This window comes from Zootermopsis nevadensis, unplaced genomic scaffold (assembly GCF_977971745.1).
Source record: "Zootermopsis nevadensis isolate Lab colony 2312 unplaced genomic scaffold, Znev_1.0 Znev_ptg000061l, whole genome shotgun sequence".
Classification (NCBI taxonomy): domain Eukaryota; kingdom Metazoa; phylum Arthropoda; class Insecta; order Blattodea; family Termopsidae; genus Zootermopsis; species Zootermopsis nevadensis.
The window spans coordinates 7515371-7535471 of record NW_028259192.1 but is presented as its reverse complement, the minus strand read 5'-3'; the positions used below and the strand labels follow the sequence as shown (position 1 = coordinate 7535471).

Here is a 20101-nt window from a genome sequence, read left to right as displayed (position 1 = left end):
AACACTGAACTCCACACGAAATGAATTGATCTAAACAACCTTCCTGAGGGAAGACCCATAAGATACTGTTCTTGTTTTCAACATGTTATATGAGGTGTGACATTAAGTTCCTTGATTGCCTGCATATATGTATGTTGCATCCAGTAGCAAATGAGCAATAACTAAGCAGCGACATGTTGTGACATGTCTGTGCTTGCATCTTGTATGTGAAGAAAATAACGCAGTATTAGCCAAGTGGTGGCACAGCTACCCAAACGTGTGTTTTCGACCCAGCAGAAAAATGAGCTGCAGGTTGTTGGAGCAACGCACTAACATTAAGTTTTGTGCAAAGTTAGACAAAAGCGTGAGTGAAACTCAGCAGATGTTAACAAGAGCCTTATGGTGCTCATGGTATCAGAAAGTTGAGTGTCTGTGAGTGGCATAAAAGAGAGTTGGGAAGTTTTGAAGAAAATGCTTATTTGTTTTCTCATCACAAGGGAATTGTTCACTTTGAGTTTGTTGTACATGGTTGAACAGTAAACTGGCATTGTTATTTGGAAATATTGACAAGGTTACATGAGGCTGATCGTCGGAGAAGACCTGAACATTGGCTGGACGTTTGGATCATGGCATTGCTCCTGCTTTTGACGTGCTTATCCGGGAGTTTTTGGTCAAATAATCGATATTGAAACTGGATCATCCACCATGTTCACCAGATTTGGCCCCGTGCGATTTTTGGCCATTACCGTACAGAAGACCACTTCGAAGGGCCACAGATTTCAGACAATGCTGACACTGAGGGAGATGCGATGACCATCCTGAAGGGCATTCAGAAGAAAAGTTCCAGAAATGTTTTAAGCATTGGAAACACCGACCCACTTAGTGTATTGGTGCACAGGGAGACTACTTCAATGGTGTCAGAAATAATTAGTGAGTAATTAATTACAGCTATTATGGGGGCATTCTGGGAACTTAATTGTTACACCTCATACAGTATGACAGGTGAGATGTAGTGCTATGTGTTGGGATCTGAAGTTATGCCCCTAACATTTTGATTCAATTCATATCATAGAGCAATGTTTCAGTAAAATCCAGTATGTTCACTAAATCAATAAAGATCTTTGTCCTCTGGTACTTTACATTTTTGTCAACACTGCAATATATGAGCTAAATTCTTCTCACCTTAGCATGTGATTCAAATTCACTAGGTATCTTGATTGTGTCCTTGTTAGTATCGAACCACTTTTCTCTCTTTCAGGTTTATGTTTTTTGCACCTATTAGTGCAATTGGTCTTTGTCAATGTAAGATATTCTTACTTTGTAGTTTTGAAATGCCCACAAATGTGATTCCTATTCTCTTGCAGGACCTGATGATGACCACGAGATGCAGGCAGAGCTGAGGAACAAGCCCAGTCCTGGTTCCACAACTCTTGAAGATGTGCTGGACTCACTTCTGGGACTTCCCCCTACATCTCGTTCCCCCAGTCCAGGTGCTGGTTCTGCTAGCCCAGGTCACTGCCGCCCCTTGCAGTCATTGCGGTTACATCAGCACCACAACCAGCGTCGCAGTTGTGGGGACCTGCACTCAGACCTGGCAGGTATGAGGACCGTGTAAGTTTCAGTATCCCCAAAAGTCTATGCAAGACTAGTGGTGAAGAATCAAGCTTGTGGGTAATGCCAGAATTCTCCATGAGTGGAGGGAGGAGGGGGGGGAAGAGAGAGAGAAAAAAGAAGAAGAAAGACCTGCATATGCTATACTTTAGGGAGACCCCGAAGTAATCATTTCATATTTTGCCCTTATAGGTACACATGTTTCCCAAGAAATAAGTAGAAGGATCTTGTTTATTTGCATAACACAATTTCTCCTCTGATTTTTAAAATCTATTTTGTTAAGATAGAAATTATGTGGGGAGCTTTTAACATCAGGTGAAAACAGTGAAGACAAATTTTGAAAACTTAAAATTTATAAATAGATAAATAATTTGTAATACTTGTTATACAGAACAGTTGGCATTAAGTGAATATTAAAGTTAATCCAAGTTCATCTTTACGTCCTCAACCTCCCTAACATTTTTAAACATGGCGCAGTCGTGGTTTGCGAACATGTTTCATAATGTGTGAAATAAGTATGAGTAAAGCTGTGAAGTGAAAAACACATTTTTGATGGTGGCAACATAGAACTTTTACACTGTATTGAGTAAAAATTTAATCAAGTCCACGAACAAAGGGTTCAAGTACATATAAATTACTCTATTATGTACCAGACAGGTTTATATCTGACATGTGTTGATTCAAATGGAGATATAACCTCAAACTCACCATGGTATAAGGCAACAATGTAGACCTATATCTTCAAAGGAAAACAGCATCTGTGGAATGGAAATTTTGGAGGCAAGCTTAGTCAGTTACCTAATATCTACAGATCATGATGAATCCAGTGACAAAGTAAAGCTATCCTTGCTTTATAACATGATAAGAGCAGACTCTGTGAGAATTTTGGCCACCGTTCCAATGACAGAGGTGGGAAAGTCTTGAGGGATTAAATCGTGCAAGGGATCCATGACGAGAATATCTGGGAGGTGCTGTTGCAGATTGATAATCACGCCCTGTAGAAGGTTGCTGTTTTCTGTCATACTTATGAGCATAGTTGAGAGCAAGTCAAACAGATCCATTGGAGGTACTCAGAGGATACCACTGCCAAGGAGTTTGACTTCATAAAGAAATTTAAGATGTTCTTCATGAAGAAGGGTGTCAAGTATAGTAAGTCTGAGGATTCAAATCTAGTAAATGAGTCTGAGTATAGATGTTATCAGACTAAACTTGGCCCTTGAGAGTGCCCAGCATTTAGAGCAAAATAAAGTAGCAAATGTGGAATACTAAATCATTCTGCAAAGTCATTGTGAGTAAAACAGATAAGAAAGATGCAGTGTGATAAGTCAGAATCTGCTGAGACTCTATTGTACTGTGATAGTGCTTAGGTTTATGTTGATTTGATAGAGACAAAGAAGGAACACTATTAACATAAATATCAAGGAATGACATGAGGTTATAGCTATTGAAGGCAAACATATTAATATTCCAGTTCAAATGGAGGTACGTGACAACCATCCAGCCAAAACTGAGGCAGTAAATCACATGGTACCCAGGTGTTATGTACATAAATGCAAAAATGAAATAATGTCTAATCTGAATTCTTATGTGACTAAAAGTTGAAGGAAAATAATAACTAAGGTGCCCTTGAATCTCTAATGGGGAGGTGTTGTACAGAACACTTGGTGTTTTTAAGTTAATTACTGATGTCTGTCACCTAGGTTGGTAATAGGCATGGTCCAGGGTTCATTGTATGTATATATATGATAGATACTCAAGATGTCGGTGCACTAAATCTTATTGCTACCATGTGCCACTTTCTTCCAGCCAAAAATATTTTTTATCACTGAATTAAGTGCATTAATATAGGCATATTTTTACAATTTAACATAATGTTATTTGGAAGTTAAAATATAAAAACAAAAAAGTTATAAAGAAAGGAACAGAGTTTGTTACTTATTCCATGGAGCTGAGCCCTTCCTGAGAAGTCAACAGTCACTCAGCCATATAAAAAATTCCCAGCATTTTATGGAACCCGAAGGTTCACTGCCATGTTCACAAGAGCCCGCCACTGTTTCCTATCCTGAGCCTGTTGAATCCAGTCCAGACTGTCCCATTCTCTTTCACTAAGATCCATTTTAATATTATCCTCACACCTATGTCTATGTCTTCCTACTGGTCTCTCTCCTTCTGGTTTTCCCACCAAAACCCTGTATGCATTCATCTTCTCTCCCATGCGTGCCACATGCCCTGCCCATCTCATCCTCCTTGACTTGATCAGTCTGATTATATTTGGTGATGAGTACAACTTATTAACTTATATCTTAATTGCATCATGCTTGTGTTTCAATACAATACTTTTATTTTCCGTCGTTTACACAAGCTTATTGTTAAAATCATATAAAATTTCACATAAAATTGTTACATTTTAAAATTGACGACATGTTTCGATATACAATCTTATCATCGTCAGGTCTATCAAAATTAAAATTAAAATCTGGTGTATCTGTTGCTCTGCTTATATTGTTTTTGTTTTTACTCGTTTTTATTACATCTCCAGGCTTCTTCGATTTTATTTTTGGAGACGCGCCTGGGTGCCTATATCTGCAAAATCAATTTTAATTTTCATATCGTGATAAGGCTACCGAAATAGGAAATGGAATAATATTACTCTAATTTATAATATTTTAAGGAATTATTCAAATATATCGTATTACAAGCAAAATAAATGCAATCACAAAATATAAAGTATTATAACATACCGGGTTGTGTATGAGGTGCGTGTCCGTTGTTATTGAATGGCAGACATATATAGGAAAAGAAACCAAATATATAACAAAAACATTTAAAACAAATAACATAAAAATAGCATTTAGAACAAAAAACACTATAAAAAACATCTTGAAACAAAAACCACAAATAGATACAACAAATCAATACGAAAAACCAGGCATATATAGGTTGAAATGCAATGATTGCCCGTTAACCTATATAGGCCAAACTGGACGCACCTTTAATCAAAGATATAAAGAACATATTACAGCAATAAAACATAATAAAGACCATTCAGCATATGCAAAGCATATATTAAACACAGGACATTCATACAACAAAATAGAACATACATTGGACATTATAAAAATAATACAAAACAAACGACATAGAGACACCATAGAGAAATATCATATACAAAGAACACATAAACAAAACCTTGCATTAAACGACAGCAACATTTACACGAACAATCCGATATTTAACATTCTACAGTCCATTGACCCAACCCCCTAAACAACTTTCACCCAATATATATAGCCATACACGATACTCACAACTCAGTTACTGTCTGCCATTCAATAACAACGGACACGCACCTCATACACAACCCGGTATGTTATAATACTTTATATTTTGTGATTGCATTTATTTTGCTTGTAATACGATATATTTGAATAATTCCTTAAAATATTATAAATTAGAGTAATATTATTCCATTTCCTATTTCGGTAGCCTTATCACGATATGAAAATTAAAATTGATTTTGCAGATATAGGCACCCAGGCGCGTCTCCAAAAATAAAATCGAAGAAGCCTGGAGATGTAATAAAAACGAGTAAAAACAAAAACAATATAAGCAGAGCAACAGATACACCAGATTTTAATTTTAATTTTGATAGACCTGACGATGATAAGATTGTATATCGAAACATGTCGTCAATTTTAAAATGTAACAATTTTATGTGAAATTTTATATGATTTTAACAATAAGCTTGTGTAAACGACGGAAAATAAAAGTACAACTTATTAAGCTCCTCATTATGTAACTTTTTCCAGCCTTCTAGTAATTCATCCCTCTTAGGTCCAAATATTCTCCTTAGCACCTTGTTCTCAAACATCCTCAGTCTATGTTCCTTCCTTAGTGTCAGAGACCAAGTTTCACACCCATACAAAACTACTGGAAAATTATAGTTTTGTATATTTTAATCTTTACGTTTTTAGACAGCAAACGAAATGACAAATTGTTCTGAACTGAAGTGTTACCCAAATTTAATCTGCTCTTAATTACTTCATGAATCAAATTTTAGTTTGTTACTGTCGCTCCCAAATATCTGAACTTTTTCCACATTTTCAAAGGATGCATTAGCTGTCTTTAAGTTACGATTTTTTCCCACAGTCTGGTGACGAGACAACATAACTTAGTTTTCTCTGTGTTTACTTCTATACCATTTTCATTAATAGATTCAATTAGGGTTTCTGTGTTTTTCTTTATGGTATTCACATTTTCCTCCAATAGATTTACATCATCAGCACAGAGCAGAAGCTGATGTTTCCCATTCATTTTCAGTCCCACCTGGTTTTCTTGGACCTTCCTAATTGCATATTTAAAGTTATGTTGAAAAGCAATGGTAATAACACATCTCCTTATTTTATACCATTTTGAATAGGAAACGTGTCAGACAAGTGTTTACCTAAACCGTCTTTATTATAGGTTTAATTCAAACACATTTTAATAAGCCTAAATAATTTCATGGTTATACCAAACTCAATGAGAATATTGTACAATACTTCCCTTCTAACTGAATCATACGCTTTCTTTAAGTCTATGAATAGATGATGTTCTGTCTCATTGTACTCCAATTTTTTTCTATAGTATCTGACAAATACAAAGAATCTGATCAGTAGTTAATCTGTTATGTTAAAACCCACACTGTTGAATCCCAATAATTTTGTCTACTTATGGACGTGACCTTGAGAGAAGGATGTTGGATAAAATTTTGTATGAAGTTGATAACCGTGATATGACTTGATAATTACTACAGTCAGTTTTATCACCCTTCTTGTAAATTGGTACAATAATAGACTCCTTCTACTGCTGAGACAATTCTTATTTATTTCAGACAGAATTAAGGAGTTTATGTTCTCTTGAGCATAATGTTTCACCTCCTACTTGAATCAGTTCTGCTAGAATTTGATCACTACTTGGTGATTTATACCTTTTCAACTTTGAAATAGCAATTTCATCTTCAAAAGGACTAGGCTGAGGTACTATTGGCTCAGCTGTATGTATTTTCGTCTGCATAACATTATTGAACATTCAGTAGCTGAGAGAAGTAATTCTTCCACCTATTCAAAATGTGAGAATCTGCAAACAGATCACCATTCTTATCCTTTACCAAGTTACTTCTAGGTTGATGATTGCTGTCTTCTGGGTTGTTGCACCATGTAGTCTGGTAGAAGTTTACTGACGTTTCAAAGGTCCTCCATTGCCCTGATGATGGAAGCAGCAAGGACCTTTGAAACATCGGCAAACTTCTACCAGACTGCATAGTGCTAAAACCCAGAATACAGCCATATTACTCACTGTCATGAAAATCTCAAATCCTGCTAAGTTATTATTTGCACAAAATAAAATTACACCTATGTAAGATTTGAGGTTTTCACAGCAATGAGTATGAAGATTTCTGTCTTCTGGGTTGTTGCGCTGTGTAGTCTGGTCGATGTTTACCAACGTTTCAGAGGTTATACTGCCTTCGTCATCAGGGCGATTCATTGATGAATCTTCATACTCATTGCCCTTATGACGGAGGCAGTATGATCTCCGAAACGTTGGTAAACATCTGCCATACTACACGGCGCAACAACCCAGAAGACAGAAATCTTCAAAATTACATCTGTTATTACTGTCATTATACATCTATTTATTAAGAGCCTTTCAATTTCAGATAATTAATACTCTGGAGAATTTTCATGATTTGCTATTCTTGGAGATCAATGCTTCCAATTAAACCCCAATTTTGGACCTGCCAGGCAATATCTTCTTTGCTGGTTGAAAAGCATACATGGGAAACCCCCCCCCCCCCCCTACAGCATTGTAACCACTTTCTGTTCACATATTCATCATTAGAAAGGGTTTTAGTAAACCAGTTTGGAGAAAACTAATGTGCATAATCTTGAACACCAGGGGAATAATTGGCAGATTTATTTTGAAAAGATCTGTGTTCAGTTAAGTGGAATTTTAATTTATTTGATAATTAGGACTGTAAGTATGAATCATTGAAGTTAACTATAGTAGGTGAGATTTAAGGTTCTCACAGAGGCAAGTTTGAAGGTGATTGTCTTCTGGGATGTTGCAATGTGTAGTGTAGTATACCAGACTACATGGCACAACAACCCAGAAGACAGTCATCTTCAAACAATATTTTGCCCTTTATTTGATTAAAAATATATTTTCTGTTGGAGTCAAATAATTGTCCTAGAGTTACTTTAAAATTATTATTGAATGCAAATATAGGCCATGAGAACCTGAAATTTCACAAGAAATGAAACTTGATTTTCAGTGAAATTGATTGTCTCAAATCATAATAGATAGGTCAGGAAATGTATGCATAATAATTGTGGTGCTTTTAGTTTGTTGGAATTTCCTCTAATTTTGCAGTCACAAACATTAACATTTGATGCTCTTGTATAATAGCATAGAACAGTTGGGGTGAATGAGCAAGTACCTCTGGTATATAATTCGATTAAGATTACTTTAACAGTTATTGAGTTGTATTGCGTAGCATAAAATCACTTGTTTAATTATCTGGAAAACCGTAGGATTTACAAAATAAGTGTATTAGGCATAAAATGTTTCATTCTTCTCTACATTTGTATAAATCATTTTTCACTTTGATAAGTATTTAGCGTGTTATGTGCAAGTTACACTTGTGACAAAAAGAGAATTATTATTATTATTATTATTAACTGCAAATGGGTTTTTACCCTGTGGCAGTGGTATTACAATAAGACACAAAACAATAAGACACAACAAAACAATAAGACACAAAAAACATAAGACACAACAAAACAATAAGACACAACAAAACAATGAGACACAACAAAACAATGAGACAGAACAAAACAATAAGACACAACAAAACAACACACCACACTCAAAATAAAACAACTCATAAGATTACAAAACCATAAGGCACAAGTATTTAAACACAACAGATAACCTAAAGTAGATAACTTAAAAAGTAATACCAACTAGACATAAGACAGTAACAGTAAGGAATTACACATTTCATCAGGACCTTCTCTTCACTTCACTACTCTTATGAAGCCTTCCCATCCTCACCCCGATTTACCTCCCTTCACCTCCCTTCACTGCACCCACCCATGTATTCCCTTCACTTCACCTCATTTATCACTTTTCTAACTTTCTTCCTAAAAGTACTTGGTTTACAGGAGAGAGTCCTTAAAACATCCGCAGGTAGCTGGTTCCAGAGTTGGATGGTTCTGTTCACAAAGGAATATTTTCCGATATCAGTCCTTTGCTTTCTGCTCCTAATTTTCCGTATATGATCGACCCTGCTCAGATAATATGGCCTTCCATGCCCGTTCTTCCGTGTACGCTTTGAAGAGAGCACATATATGTGCTATCTTTCTATGCTGTGCCAGGGTTTCCAAGTTTGAATCGTTCCTAGGATATGCAAATTTACATGCTTTCTTTTGCACCCATAGTGTGCCTTATTGTTGTCCACTTGTAACTGAAACTGGAATGTGGTGACATTTTAGTAAACTCCCCAGTATCAAATGTTATTAAAAATCTTTTCTACTGTTCTTACTATCTTACATGCTGACAAGCATTGTAAAACTATATTTTTGAAATTTTTTGTTGCAAATGAATGAACAAATTAAAAGTAATGTATGAATTTGCTTGAGAAACTTAAAGAAAATACAGTACTCCCACTTCAATCAAGTTATTACTGCCACTTAATTCTGAACTGTTCTGAGGAATAACAAACATATATGATTGCTTAACTCGAATGTCAAATGCTAGAAGTGAATATGATGCACTGTTTCTTGTACTACATCTCATGCTAGCACCAGCAATGTGTACACACCACACCTTCCTGTTGTGTGTTTAGGAAGAAAACAGGGGTGGGAACATATTTATTTCAGATGGTAGCAAATCCAGTTTCTGAATGTAACGAGAATATACAGTATGTTGGTGGCTGGTTCTGGTGCCATCCACCTAACCATCTCCTTCACTAAACAACTACTGAACTTCCTTTCCTGACCACATTACAGCCTCTCCCCCCCAAACAATTTTCATTACATCTTTCCTAACCACTAGCAGTCAGAAATCTTTCTCAGCACCTCTTTTTCTAACCATGAATGTGACTGTCTTCTGGGTTGTTGCGCCGTGTGGTCTGGTAGATGTTTACCGACGTTTCATATAGGTCCTTGCTGCCTCCATCATTGCCCTGATGATGGAAGCAGCAAGGACCTATGAAACGTTGGTAAATGTCTACCAAACTACATGGCGCAACAACCCAGAAGACAGCCAAATTCAGACTCACTGCCGTGTAAACCTCAAATCATACGTCTCTAACCATGTGGTCAAAAGACTTTTTCCATTACCTCTTCCCCTGACCTCATGGTAACTAAAACTTTTCTGTCACCTCTTCTACTAATCATGTGGTTGCTAAATCGCTTTCATCCCTCCTTTCCCAATCACATTGTCACTAAAACTTCCTTAATTACTCCTTCTCATTATCATGCAGCTCTTAAAATTTTTTATTGTGACTTCCTTTCCTCAACCAAGTGTGCAATATTGATTGAACAGCAACTTGCTCCTCTGTTCTGCGAGTCATGACCTTCACAGTATACATTTACCCTAAAAATGGCAAATGCAATGTGTTTCCCAAAACACTGGAAAATCTACAACATTCGACATGGCTCATCCATGAAAACAGATTTCATGTGTATTTTGTGACCAGAGTGGGACTCAGTTCACTCTCAGTGATCCTATGGAATTTTTTCCTGGGGAACATCAGGTAAGAAATGTTTTTTGAAGGGGGGGGGGGGGGTTGCACATGCGCGCGTACAGTGTGTGTGTACATTGAACAGTTCTGGAGTGTGGCTAAAAAAATGCAAACAATTTATATTACTTGGGGCAGTAGACACTCTAACTCTTTAGTATCTCTGAAAATCATGTCAAATGGAGCTTAGTATCATCCATAATTAGATTCATACCTAACCATGTAACCTTCTAAATTCAAACTAATATTAAATGTTAATTATATTCTTCAAATTTATACTTGTACCATGTAATTGTACTGAACATTTTGGTCAAGCGGTTAGCCCTCCTGTTTCGTATTGTTAGGCCCTGGGTTCAAATTTTGGCCCAGAGACTGGCCATCCTGACAGAGTTTAATGGTTTTCCTCATTTCCTCCAGGAAAATATCAGAATAGTACATTCAATTAGTACCTTCTACATGCTTTCCAATTTATTATTCACTATCCTCTTATTTGATGGTACACTGTTAAATAAATAAATATGTAAACCTCTTTCAGTCACTACAAGAAAGCCAGTATTTAATAAAATTAACAAATTTAAACCACAAGTACTGATAGTGGTTATAACAAACACTATTATGTTAAATCTCTGGCAATCAAACTGTGCCTATGGATTAGCAGCGAAAGACCTATGGTCAAAAGTTCCAAACATGACTCAGTCCATAAATAGACAGGCTGATATTAGGCCACCTGTGACCTAGTAGATTACTAAGTTATCAGAAAGAAGAAGGTATGGAGTAATTTTCCTTAAAATTATATCAAATTCAGTTTCAACTGTTTTGTTCATGCTTTCCCTTTGTTCAATATGTGTTACGCCTCTTTAGATCTGCTGTCTCTTCAGCAGCATCAAGAATTGCTGTGTGAGCGGAGGGAACTATTAATAGACCTTACATATCTTACTAATATGGAACGTTAGTGAAAGAAGTAAAGAAAACTTGAAAGTGGACTGTTGTCACATTCCAAAATATCTTTTCATCTTCATCGTATATCCTTAAGAATGTGATCTCAAATTAGTAATATGGCTTTACTTGTGGAGAGTGAAGTTTCAGTACTGTGTAATGTTTGAAGCTTTATGAAACAAGCAATGTAAACATTTTCTTGCATGTAGAATTAAATACATGACAGTGTGTATGTTGCAATAGCTGCGTCTTAGTGAAATCTGATGATTGTATTCTTAAAGAACATGACATTTTTTGCCATGACTTATTCTTCTATCAGGGAGGATGTTAGGCTTCAATATTCTTATCATTTGCATATTGACGGTGTTTTAAAATTTGTTAGTCCCATACTGAAAAAAATTATGTTCACGTTGGACACCTATCAGACTTATTTTGTAGTAGAAATTATTTAGTAAAAGCCGCGATTAACTTGTCTGCAAGCGTTATTACGATTTGTTGTGCAGATTGAGGGACCCAGAGACCAAGATAAAGTGTGCTTTTCATATTCATCCACAAGGTTGAGTAAGAATGGCACACCACATGTGCACTTGTACCGCGATATGTTATGGACGCGGGCGGTGCCCACAGGGTCAGCTAGTGGCGGGCTGCCGGCTGCTCCGGACCCACCCCCCTACTATGTATCCGACACTCTTCGCCGGAGGAGCGAGGGCAGTGGGAGGCGAGTGTCCTTCGACATGACCACTTCCTGTGGTGGTGGCCAGCATCAACAGCCCATTGAGTCAGTTGTGCGCTGCCGCTACTCCAAGTGTGGCCGCACAGCCAGCATCGCTGAAGCGCGGATGACATTCAAGACATGCCACAATTGTTCGCATGTGTACTGTTCCCGGGAGTGCCGTCGGTCGCACTGGGAGCGTCACCGCAAGACGTGCCTCCACTCCCGTGTTGGTGCACTATGCCACCAAGTGCTAACAACAGTTCGTGAGGACCCTGTCACTTTGCGCCATCTGTCTGTACTTGCCAGACGTGGCTATCTTGCCCAAGGGCGTGGTGCTGTCAAGAGTTTCTTCTCCAGCCCTGAGCTAGCTGAACGTTTTGTTGCTAATGGATTTGTTGATCTTGGGGAACCTGCCTTTGTGGGTTGGGCAGACCTATTGCCTGGTGAGATGGGTGCTGATCTGTACTCAGAGCTTTTGCGGCTCTGCAAATCTTACAACCCAGACACACGATTTGTGCTTTATGTGGCAGTGTGTGTGGTCAGTGAAGTGCCAACATCAGGTGCTGTCAAGTGGGAACGACAGCTTGTGTCCAGATGCACCAAACTGCGTCTCTGCCGGTCCCTGACGTCCACAGCACCACCTCAAGCTACTAGTGGCCCTCAGAGCTATGCCTCACCTTGCAACATTACCAGGGACTCAGAAAACCCAGAGACATTGATCCTAACTTCCCTACCTGGTTGTCAAGGTCAGATGGCACCACAGCGAGCGCGTGAGATTAGCTTCATAAACATCCAGAGACATCTGCGTCAGAGAGGTGTGAGTTTGCGGCGGCATTTTCCTGATGTATACAAGCGGCTGTGTGCCTATGTGGATGGGTCAACTGAGCGCTTCACACCTGTCACAGTGTACCCACGGGATGTCCTGACTGGGAAGAGTTTCATGTGTGTCATCATGCCAGATGCAGAGCCAGAGAAACTGGAACTCGTGCCTCGTGATAGCAGTCGTGTTCAGACAATTGACATCAGCCTGGAACATGAGGCCACATAGCAATAAGATACTGTTCCTGCTACTCTGCTCTCTTTCAAATCAGTCAAAATTCATATTATATCACAAATATGCCATTGTAACTTATAAGAGAGCATCCTGTTGCATTTTTTTATAATTACAATGTATTTTCATCAGTCAATACACAACTCAAAAATCATCATATTCTTGGACTGCTTATTCTTGTAATTGTTTAATAATTCAATGCTTATATTGTAGCCATGATGATATAATTCGACAGTTTTGACCTTATTTGATCCGATCATCTTCAGGTTAATAGCTCAATTCTAAAAGTTTGTGACGATGGTGCATTGTTGAAGTAAAGAGTTTTCTGGATATTTTCCATCGTCTAATAAATAAAATCCACTACATTTCGGAGATGGGACTCTATCTCCGTCTTCAGGTAGACATACTCAGCTGGGCCCAATCGATAGAGCTAATCCCTATCTCCGGACATGGCAAAAGTCCCATCTCCGAAACGTCGTGGATTTTATGATTTTATTTATTAGACGGTGGAAAATATCCAGAAAAATCTTTACTTGAGGTCAATAACTTGAATCTTAACAGAACTACAGTAACATGCAATATGGAGTCAATTCTACAACTTTAAATTTACAAATGTAGAATATTAAAAAACCTTTAACCTTTTAAAATCATAGTATCAAGAATGAAATGGTGTATAACAATGTAGTGTTAAAATGTATGGTTTTCTTAGGCTACCAGCCATGTCACCTGACACGGCTTTAGGGGCATTAAAATACATGTAGGTAATGTCAACAGATCATAGCTTTATGTGGGGTGCAATATCTATACACTTAAGTTCTGTTCACTTTACAAAGTCATAAACATTAAATATATAAGGCAAGTATTGTATGTTAGAGTTCAACTACAGTTTTCCACCAGTAACTACATCTACATAGTCCACTTTGCTTAAATAGGGAAGCTGCTTAAGATATAGTCCATTATGTGGTGAAATCCACAACAGAAAATATTAGCAGTCATATCCATTAATTTTGAGAAGCACCTGAAGATGCACAGTTAAAGTCAAAACATGTAGTGGATCTTAATAAACATTGAAATTCTAATAAAAAATTGCTGTGTAGATGGACTGTAACTGAACAATAAATTTTCTAGATATAAACATCAAAAGGATGCAGGACTGCATGCAATTTGTTGTCTACAGAAAACCAACAGCCACAAACATATTGATTCACAGTAGTTTTTGTCACCTTGCAGAACAAAAAATGTCAGGTGTGAACTACTTTATTAGCAGACTATCCCAAACAGTACACAATAAAACCGCTGATATATGAAAAATAGTAAATATGCCTAAAATTAATAAATACTGCCAACTTAACATACATGATCAAATAAAATGTATACAGTGACACCCGAAGCCCTAACCAAATGGAACAATAACAATAAAAAATGGTCTACAGTCACTTACGTTGGTAGGGAAACAAAGTTTTTAACCAAACTGTTCAGTGATCAACATATACACATAACCTTTTCCACCAGGAATACATTAGAGACACATCTGTATCCCAAAAGACCAGAAAGAAAAAAGATCTGTTCAATAGTGGTGGAGTTCACCAAAACTGTCCAGGAAGATAAGCTGGCCAAACAGAACAATCCTTAATGTCAGATATGGTGGACATGTAAAAGATATCACCTCAGCAGGGCTGTAATACTGATACTATAGGAGTTTACTCCAACAAAATCCACCAGACTTTGCAGTTATGGTTGACACAAATGTTGGTCCACAGAATGATGCAGCAGCAGCAGCAATTTACCAATTAGAAAACAATATATTTTAACAATACATTGTTATACACCATTTTACTCTTGATATCATGATTTTAAAAGGTGAAAGATTTCTTAACATCTATATTTGTGAATTAAAAATTTCAGAATTGACTCCATATTGCATGTCACTATAGCAGTTTAGTTACAGTTCAAGTTATTGACAGAAAGATGATGGAATAAGGTTGAAACATGTCATATTTCATCATCATACCTATAATATGAGTACTGTAAAACCAAACAATTAAAAGAATAAGAAGTGCCAGTAAGATGATTATTTTTTAGTTGTATGTTGTCTGATGATAAAATACACTGTACTTCTAATATGCCAGTGGCTCATGCATGATGGAATACAGTTTGCAATGAATTTTGTTGCAGGTGCTACGTGGTGAAGGTTCTTGTTTTCAAAACAGATTTTTTATTAGTCTGCTAATATAGGTGCTCTTTTTATAAATATTGTTGCTCCCTGAGTATTCTTCCACATAAAAGTGTTACTAGCATAGACAATTAATTGTGTAGTCATAAAATTGGATCTCAGAATATACAACTGACACTTGAATTGTTTCTTGCAGGACAGATTACCTGTTCTTTGGATTGGACGATATTCATTTTCTGAGAGACATGACAGAAATGAACAATTTATTTCAGTACAGCTGAATGAAAATGTCAGTGTTTCATACTTTTGTAAGCAAATCTGCTGCCACCTCAGACTGAATTATGCAAGTTCTTTCTGTTGTTCCAGTCACAGTCCAGAAGCTATTCTTACCAGTTAGGTACATTAATACAGAAAATATCTGTACAGACTGCAAATGCCTGAAATGTAGACTACTGGCAAAATCATCTCCCCCTTATTTATTTTTAGAGGGGAGGGGGATGTGATTTAACATTCTATATCCAGAAGAAATCTGGTTTAGAAGAGACTAGTGTGGAAAGAACTGGAGTGTATACATTCTGAAATTGAATTTATAAATTAGTTTAAGTTAGTCACCAACATTTTCATGTACCTTTTTTTTTTTAAAGCTTTTGTTTTCAGTGCTAGTCCAAATAAACTTATAAATCTGCAGTACATAGAACTGGAGGTTTGAGTATATTACTTTACCACTACTATTACTGGATATGACATACAGGTCTGCACAGTATTTGAGGTAAAACAATCCAACACATACCTTTCTTCTACAACATTCACATATTGATCCCTGTCCTGAACTTTGCCTGTTCTGCAATTCTTTTAAAAGTATTAATGTTGTGGAGACTAGAATCATACTTTGCAGCTGCAGTAACGAAAAACCTTATTTTTGTGACACTGCAGAAAGATTCCACAGAGCTTGCAGATGAAGAAATTAATGAAAAAGTAATGGCTGGCTTCAACCTGTGTCATGTAATCAAGATATGTCCAGTTTTGGTCACTTGATGAGAATAGCTTCTGATACTGTCCAACAGAGCAGAGTTGGTGGGGACGGCATCAGATGCTGTCAGAATGTGAACATGTGATGTGTGGACACAGAACCACTGTCCTAGGGTAGGTGCAGGAAGTTTTTATTACCAGCACATTGCTTTTTAACAATATTTTTAAAAATCAAATACATTATAGAAATCACTACTCTTCAAACTACACACACACAAAAACACACGCACACATGTATGTAAAAGAAATTTTGTTATTATTCATATTTCTTAGTTAGCAATATAGCTAAGAGGCACAGAGGGTTTAATTTATGTAAATCCTACTCCAGGTATTTACTTAACTTTTATAATTTGCAATTAAATAATATCTTTGTCTCTTACCAAAAATAAAATTGCATGTTATATGCAATGTCTCACAGCAGTTTTCCTTGTGTTACGGTTTCAGAAGACCAAGCAAGTGACTACAAAGTGAACTGCAAGTATGCACATAGAAGCAGTGGATTCACAATCATACAGACAGGGGACTTCAGGTATGTATGAGCCAGATGCATTTCAGCATTTCCTGAGTTAATTAACCTTTACTGTCAATGCAGTGCATCTTACACATGATCCATTTGGCTGTGTGTTGTTCTGGCATTTTACCAAATCGTTAACCCAAAAATTAAAGTCTGGCAAGTAGGCTCGTAATACTACTACCACTATCACCTATTCTCATATGATAAAGGTTAAGTTGGTAAAACTTAGGTGAAGAAAACCATTGACATCCAATTTTAGAATTAACTTTATTTTCTGTAAACAGTTGCCTTATATGAAGTTCTGGTCCACTATGCTCATCACTCAGTTTCCTTGCTTGGTAAATCAGAAATCACTACTTACACTTACACTTAGAGCCTCCACCTATAGTCAATCCTTCAATATTTAGCTGATGTGTATTTTCCTTCTAATTAAGTGTTTATGTTCAACTTGATAGCTCAATGAGTGCAAGATTACATTGAGTCCTGGTCAATACCTAGCAAATAATTTTTAATTACTTATGTGATATATCATTGTGCAAAAAGTTGTCTAAAGGAATTAGTCTTAAATTTAAATATACAAGCTGTGTATTCAAAAAATACACTTTATCCACTTACCAAGTACTCAAAGAGAAAACTAATTGTTTCAGGGAATATTTGGTCCTAGCTAACTATCATATTTTCCAGCAGCACTTAATTTACAACTCTTACCCTTCCTTTTTTGAGAAGTGCATGCATAAAAGAATACATATGTGTAAAATTGTTATAATCCTGTTGCTGTAATCCTTACTGCTGAGAAATAACTGAGAAAAGTTTCAGTTTTAAAGTTCCCTTGTTCTTCCACACTAAAATCTCTGGTTTCCTAAACTTCACAGTTGTACTCTCACTTTTTATGACTCCACATTTATTCAGCAGCTTTCTGAGGACATGTGGGAAAAAAATTTCATCTCAACATACATTGTGTGAGTCACTTCTGCAGAATACAAATGTCTATTCTATGGGCTTGCTAATGTAACAGTTACTATAAAATATGCATATAAATTATTTTCCACTGTGTAAAATTTTAGGTGGTCTTTAACTTTAAATGCTGAAAATTTTTCTATTCTTTGGACTGAATATGTCTTGTACTTAATGCCTATTAAAATTATCCATCTTAATCTTATACTATAACTGATAATACAAACTGCAAATACTGATAATAGTATGGGCTTGTGACAGTGACAGTGATTAAGGGAGAGATGTTATTTGAGTGTTTCCTGTACCCTCTTGAATATTTTAAAATTGCAAGGTGCCAAATCATGACAGTGCAGGATATGGTGGACTGTGTTATCCTGGTAACTGGTGTGTATGTATTGTGAATTCACATTACATCAGCAAGCAACAGGGAAATGTAATATAAATTCCAAAATGAGAAAACTGAACGTTTTTGGAATTGTCCACTAAACAGTGAACTCTATAACCATTAAACAACAATCAGTAATGAGTTTATTTTAAAGGTTGCTATCATATAACCAAAATGCAGTTTTTAATAAGTTCAAACTTTTTCCCTGCCTCCATGAAATGGTAATATAAAATATTTCCAACTGGTCTACTATCGAGGTGAGTAATCTAGGAAAATGTATCATGAATTTAATAATCTGTTTTAAAAGGACTATATAAATTTCATGTGAACATTCTCAGTAGATACTTTAGGACTTATTTGAGTTTCCCTCTAGCTATGATCAACATTTCACTTGGAGGAAACATTCCTCATGAACCTTTTACACCGTCATGCATGCTCTTGTTTCCAGCAGACCTACATTCTTGTAAACAAAGGCTAGGCTTCTGGTAATAGGATTAGACAAGGTTTACTTTCTTGTGAGAGAATTTTTCCATCTTGTTATCACAAAGACATCCCTGTTGATGAAAGTATTAATACCATGCTGGCAAATGTAAGAAATTTAAAACAATTGCGGAGTTCTTTATTTTTAACAGTTGGATGTGACAAATGTTATGACTTTGTTGTGTTTTATTTCCACTGTACCATTTTATGATTGTATTTTATTATCCAGTTTTGAAATTTATTCAATTTCTGAATATGCCTTTCTTCTGGGTTGTAGCACCATGTAGTCTGGTAGAAGTTTACTGACATTTCAAAGGTGCTTACTGCCTTCTTCATCAGGGAGATAATTTGCTTAATTTCTGTATGCTGATTGGTTCTGGAATTATGTTCAATACTGGATATGTAAAGGAAAGTTTTAATATAGAGGATCCATTAAGAAATACAGTATGTTTTTAACTAAAACCCTGACACATTAATACATAATAACACTTCATAAAATTAACTTCTTAACCAGACAAGCATTGGTATATGTTAACATGAACTGTATGTTGATCAACAGATTTTGTATTTATAGATTAATGAATAACAGAAAATATAGGTAAACAGCCGCCTTTAGGTGACAGAAAACACCAGAGACCAGTAGACAGACTGTACTTACCTTCTTGCATCTGTACGATGAAAATCTCTGACAAGGATGTCATCACAGTTACTGACTTGAGAAATAAAGGGAAGCATTACTGCCATCTTGGACTATGCAGGATGCAGACTAATTGTGTGTACTTAAAATGTTCTGTATGTAGTTTTTCTTTCCATCTTTTCTTCAGGCATTCAGAATATCTATGTCCCAATGCTTTATAAGCAAATACTTGCTTAATTATAGTAGCATCTCTCAAGGTTTAGTGGGTGGAGATATTAACGTAGTAATGTCACTCTCATGGCAGCAGGGAAAATGATTTCTCAAATTACTGGTAGTAAGAGGCCTGAATATGTAAGATAAGTGCAGTATATTATGGGTCTTGGAGGAGTTATGTTTGGATATTTTATCATCTTCATTTAAAAAATGATGTTTTCCTAAATTATACAATGATATATGACTGAGATGAAAGCTGGATAATTATATTAAATTTCTTTTAACATTCTCACAATTTAAAACAAGTAATGGAGGTGTAAGATGCTTTCACTTTGCCTTGGTGTAAGATTCAGTGCATAACAGATCTTATCAATCACCATAGCATGTACATGATTAAGAAAATGTTCTATAAAGTGGTGCTTTGTTATGAGGAAAGCTTCACTGCTTCCATTTTTGTGAAATTAAAATACATTAAATGGTTATAAATTGTTTAATAACACAACATGAACTTAATTGGTTACCTCATACCATGGGAAGGGATTGTTTTCTTTGTGACCACATCCAGATATCTACACGCTATTTGTGCTAGTACTCTGGGTGTCTATGGAGGTAAATGTGATGTTGAGATTTTCTGCCAGC

The 20101-nt window shown here is 36.3% G+C and overlaps 1 protein-coding gene across 18 annotated transcripts in view; it reads left to right on the top strand.

The window, feature by feature from the left end:
- Nucleotides 1–20101, top strand: part of LOC110836754 (uncharacterized) — a 296171-nt gene that overhangs the window by 265989 nt on the left and 10081 nt on the right. For 5 of the 18 annotated variants that reach the window (XR_015532656.1, XM_087340717.1, XM_087340716.1 and 2 more), the window contains exons 7-8: nucleotides 1344–1577; nucleotides 16724–16808. Coding sequence is in view for 11 of the 18 variants with exons in the window: in XM_087340717.1 (XP_087196843.1) it covers nucleotides 1344–1577; nucleotides 16724–16808 (319 nt within the window). In the remaining 7 variants the exon portion in view is untranslated. Of the gene's footprint in view, nucleotides 1–1343; nucleotides 1591–11814; nucleotides 16813–20101 lie in introns of those variants that run through there. The other 13 variants (XR_015532659.1, XR_015532658.1, XR_015532657.1 and 10 more) reach the window with 9 other exon arrangements.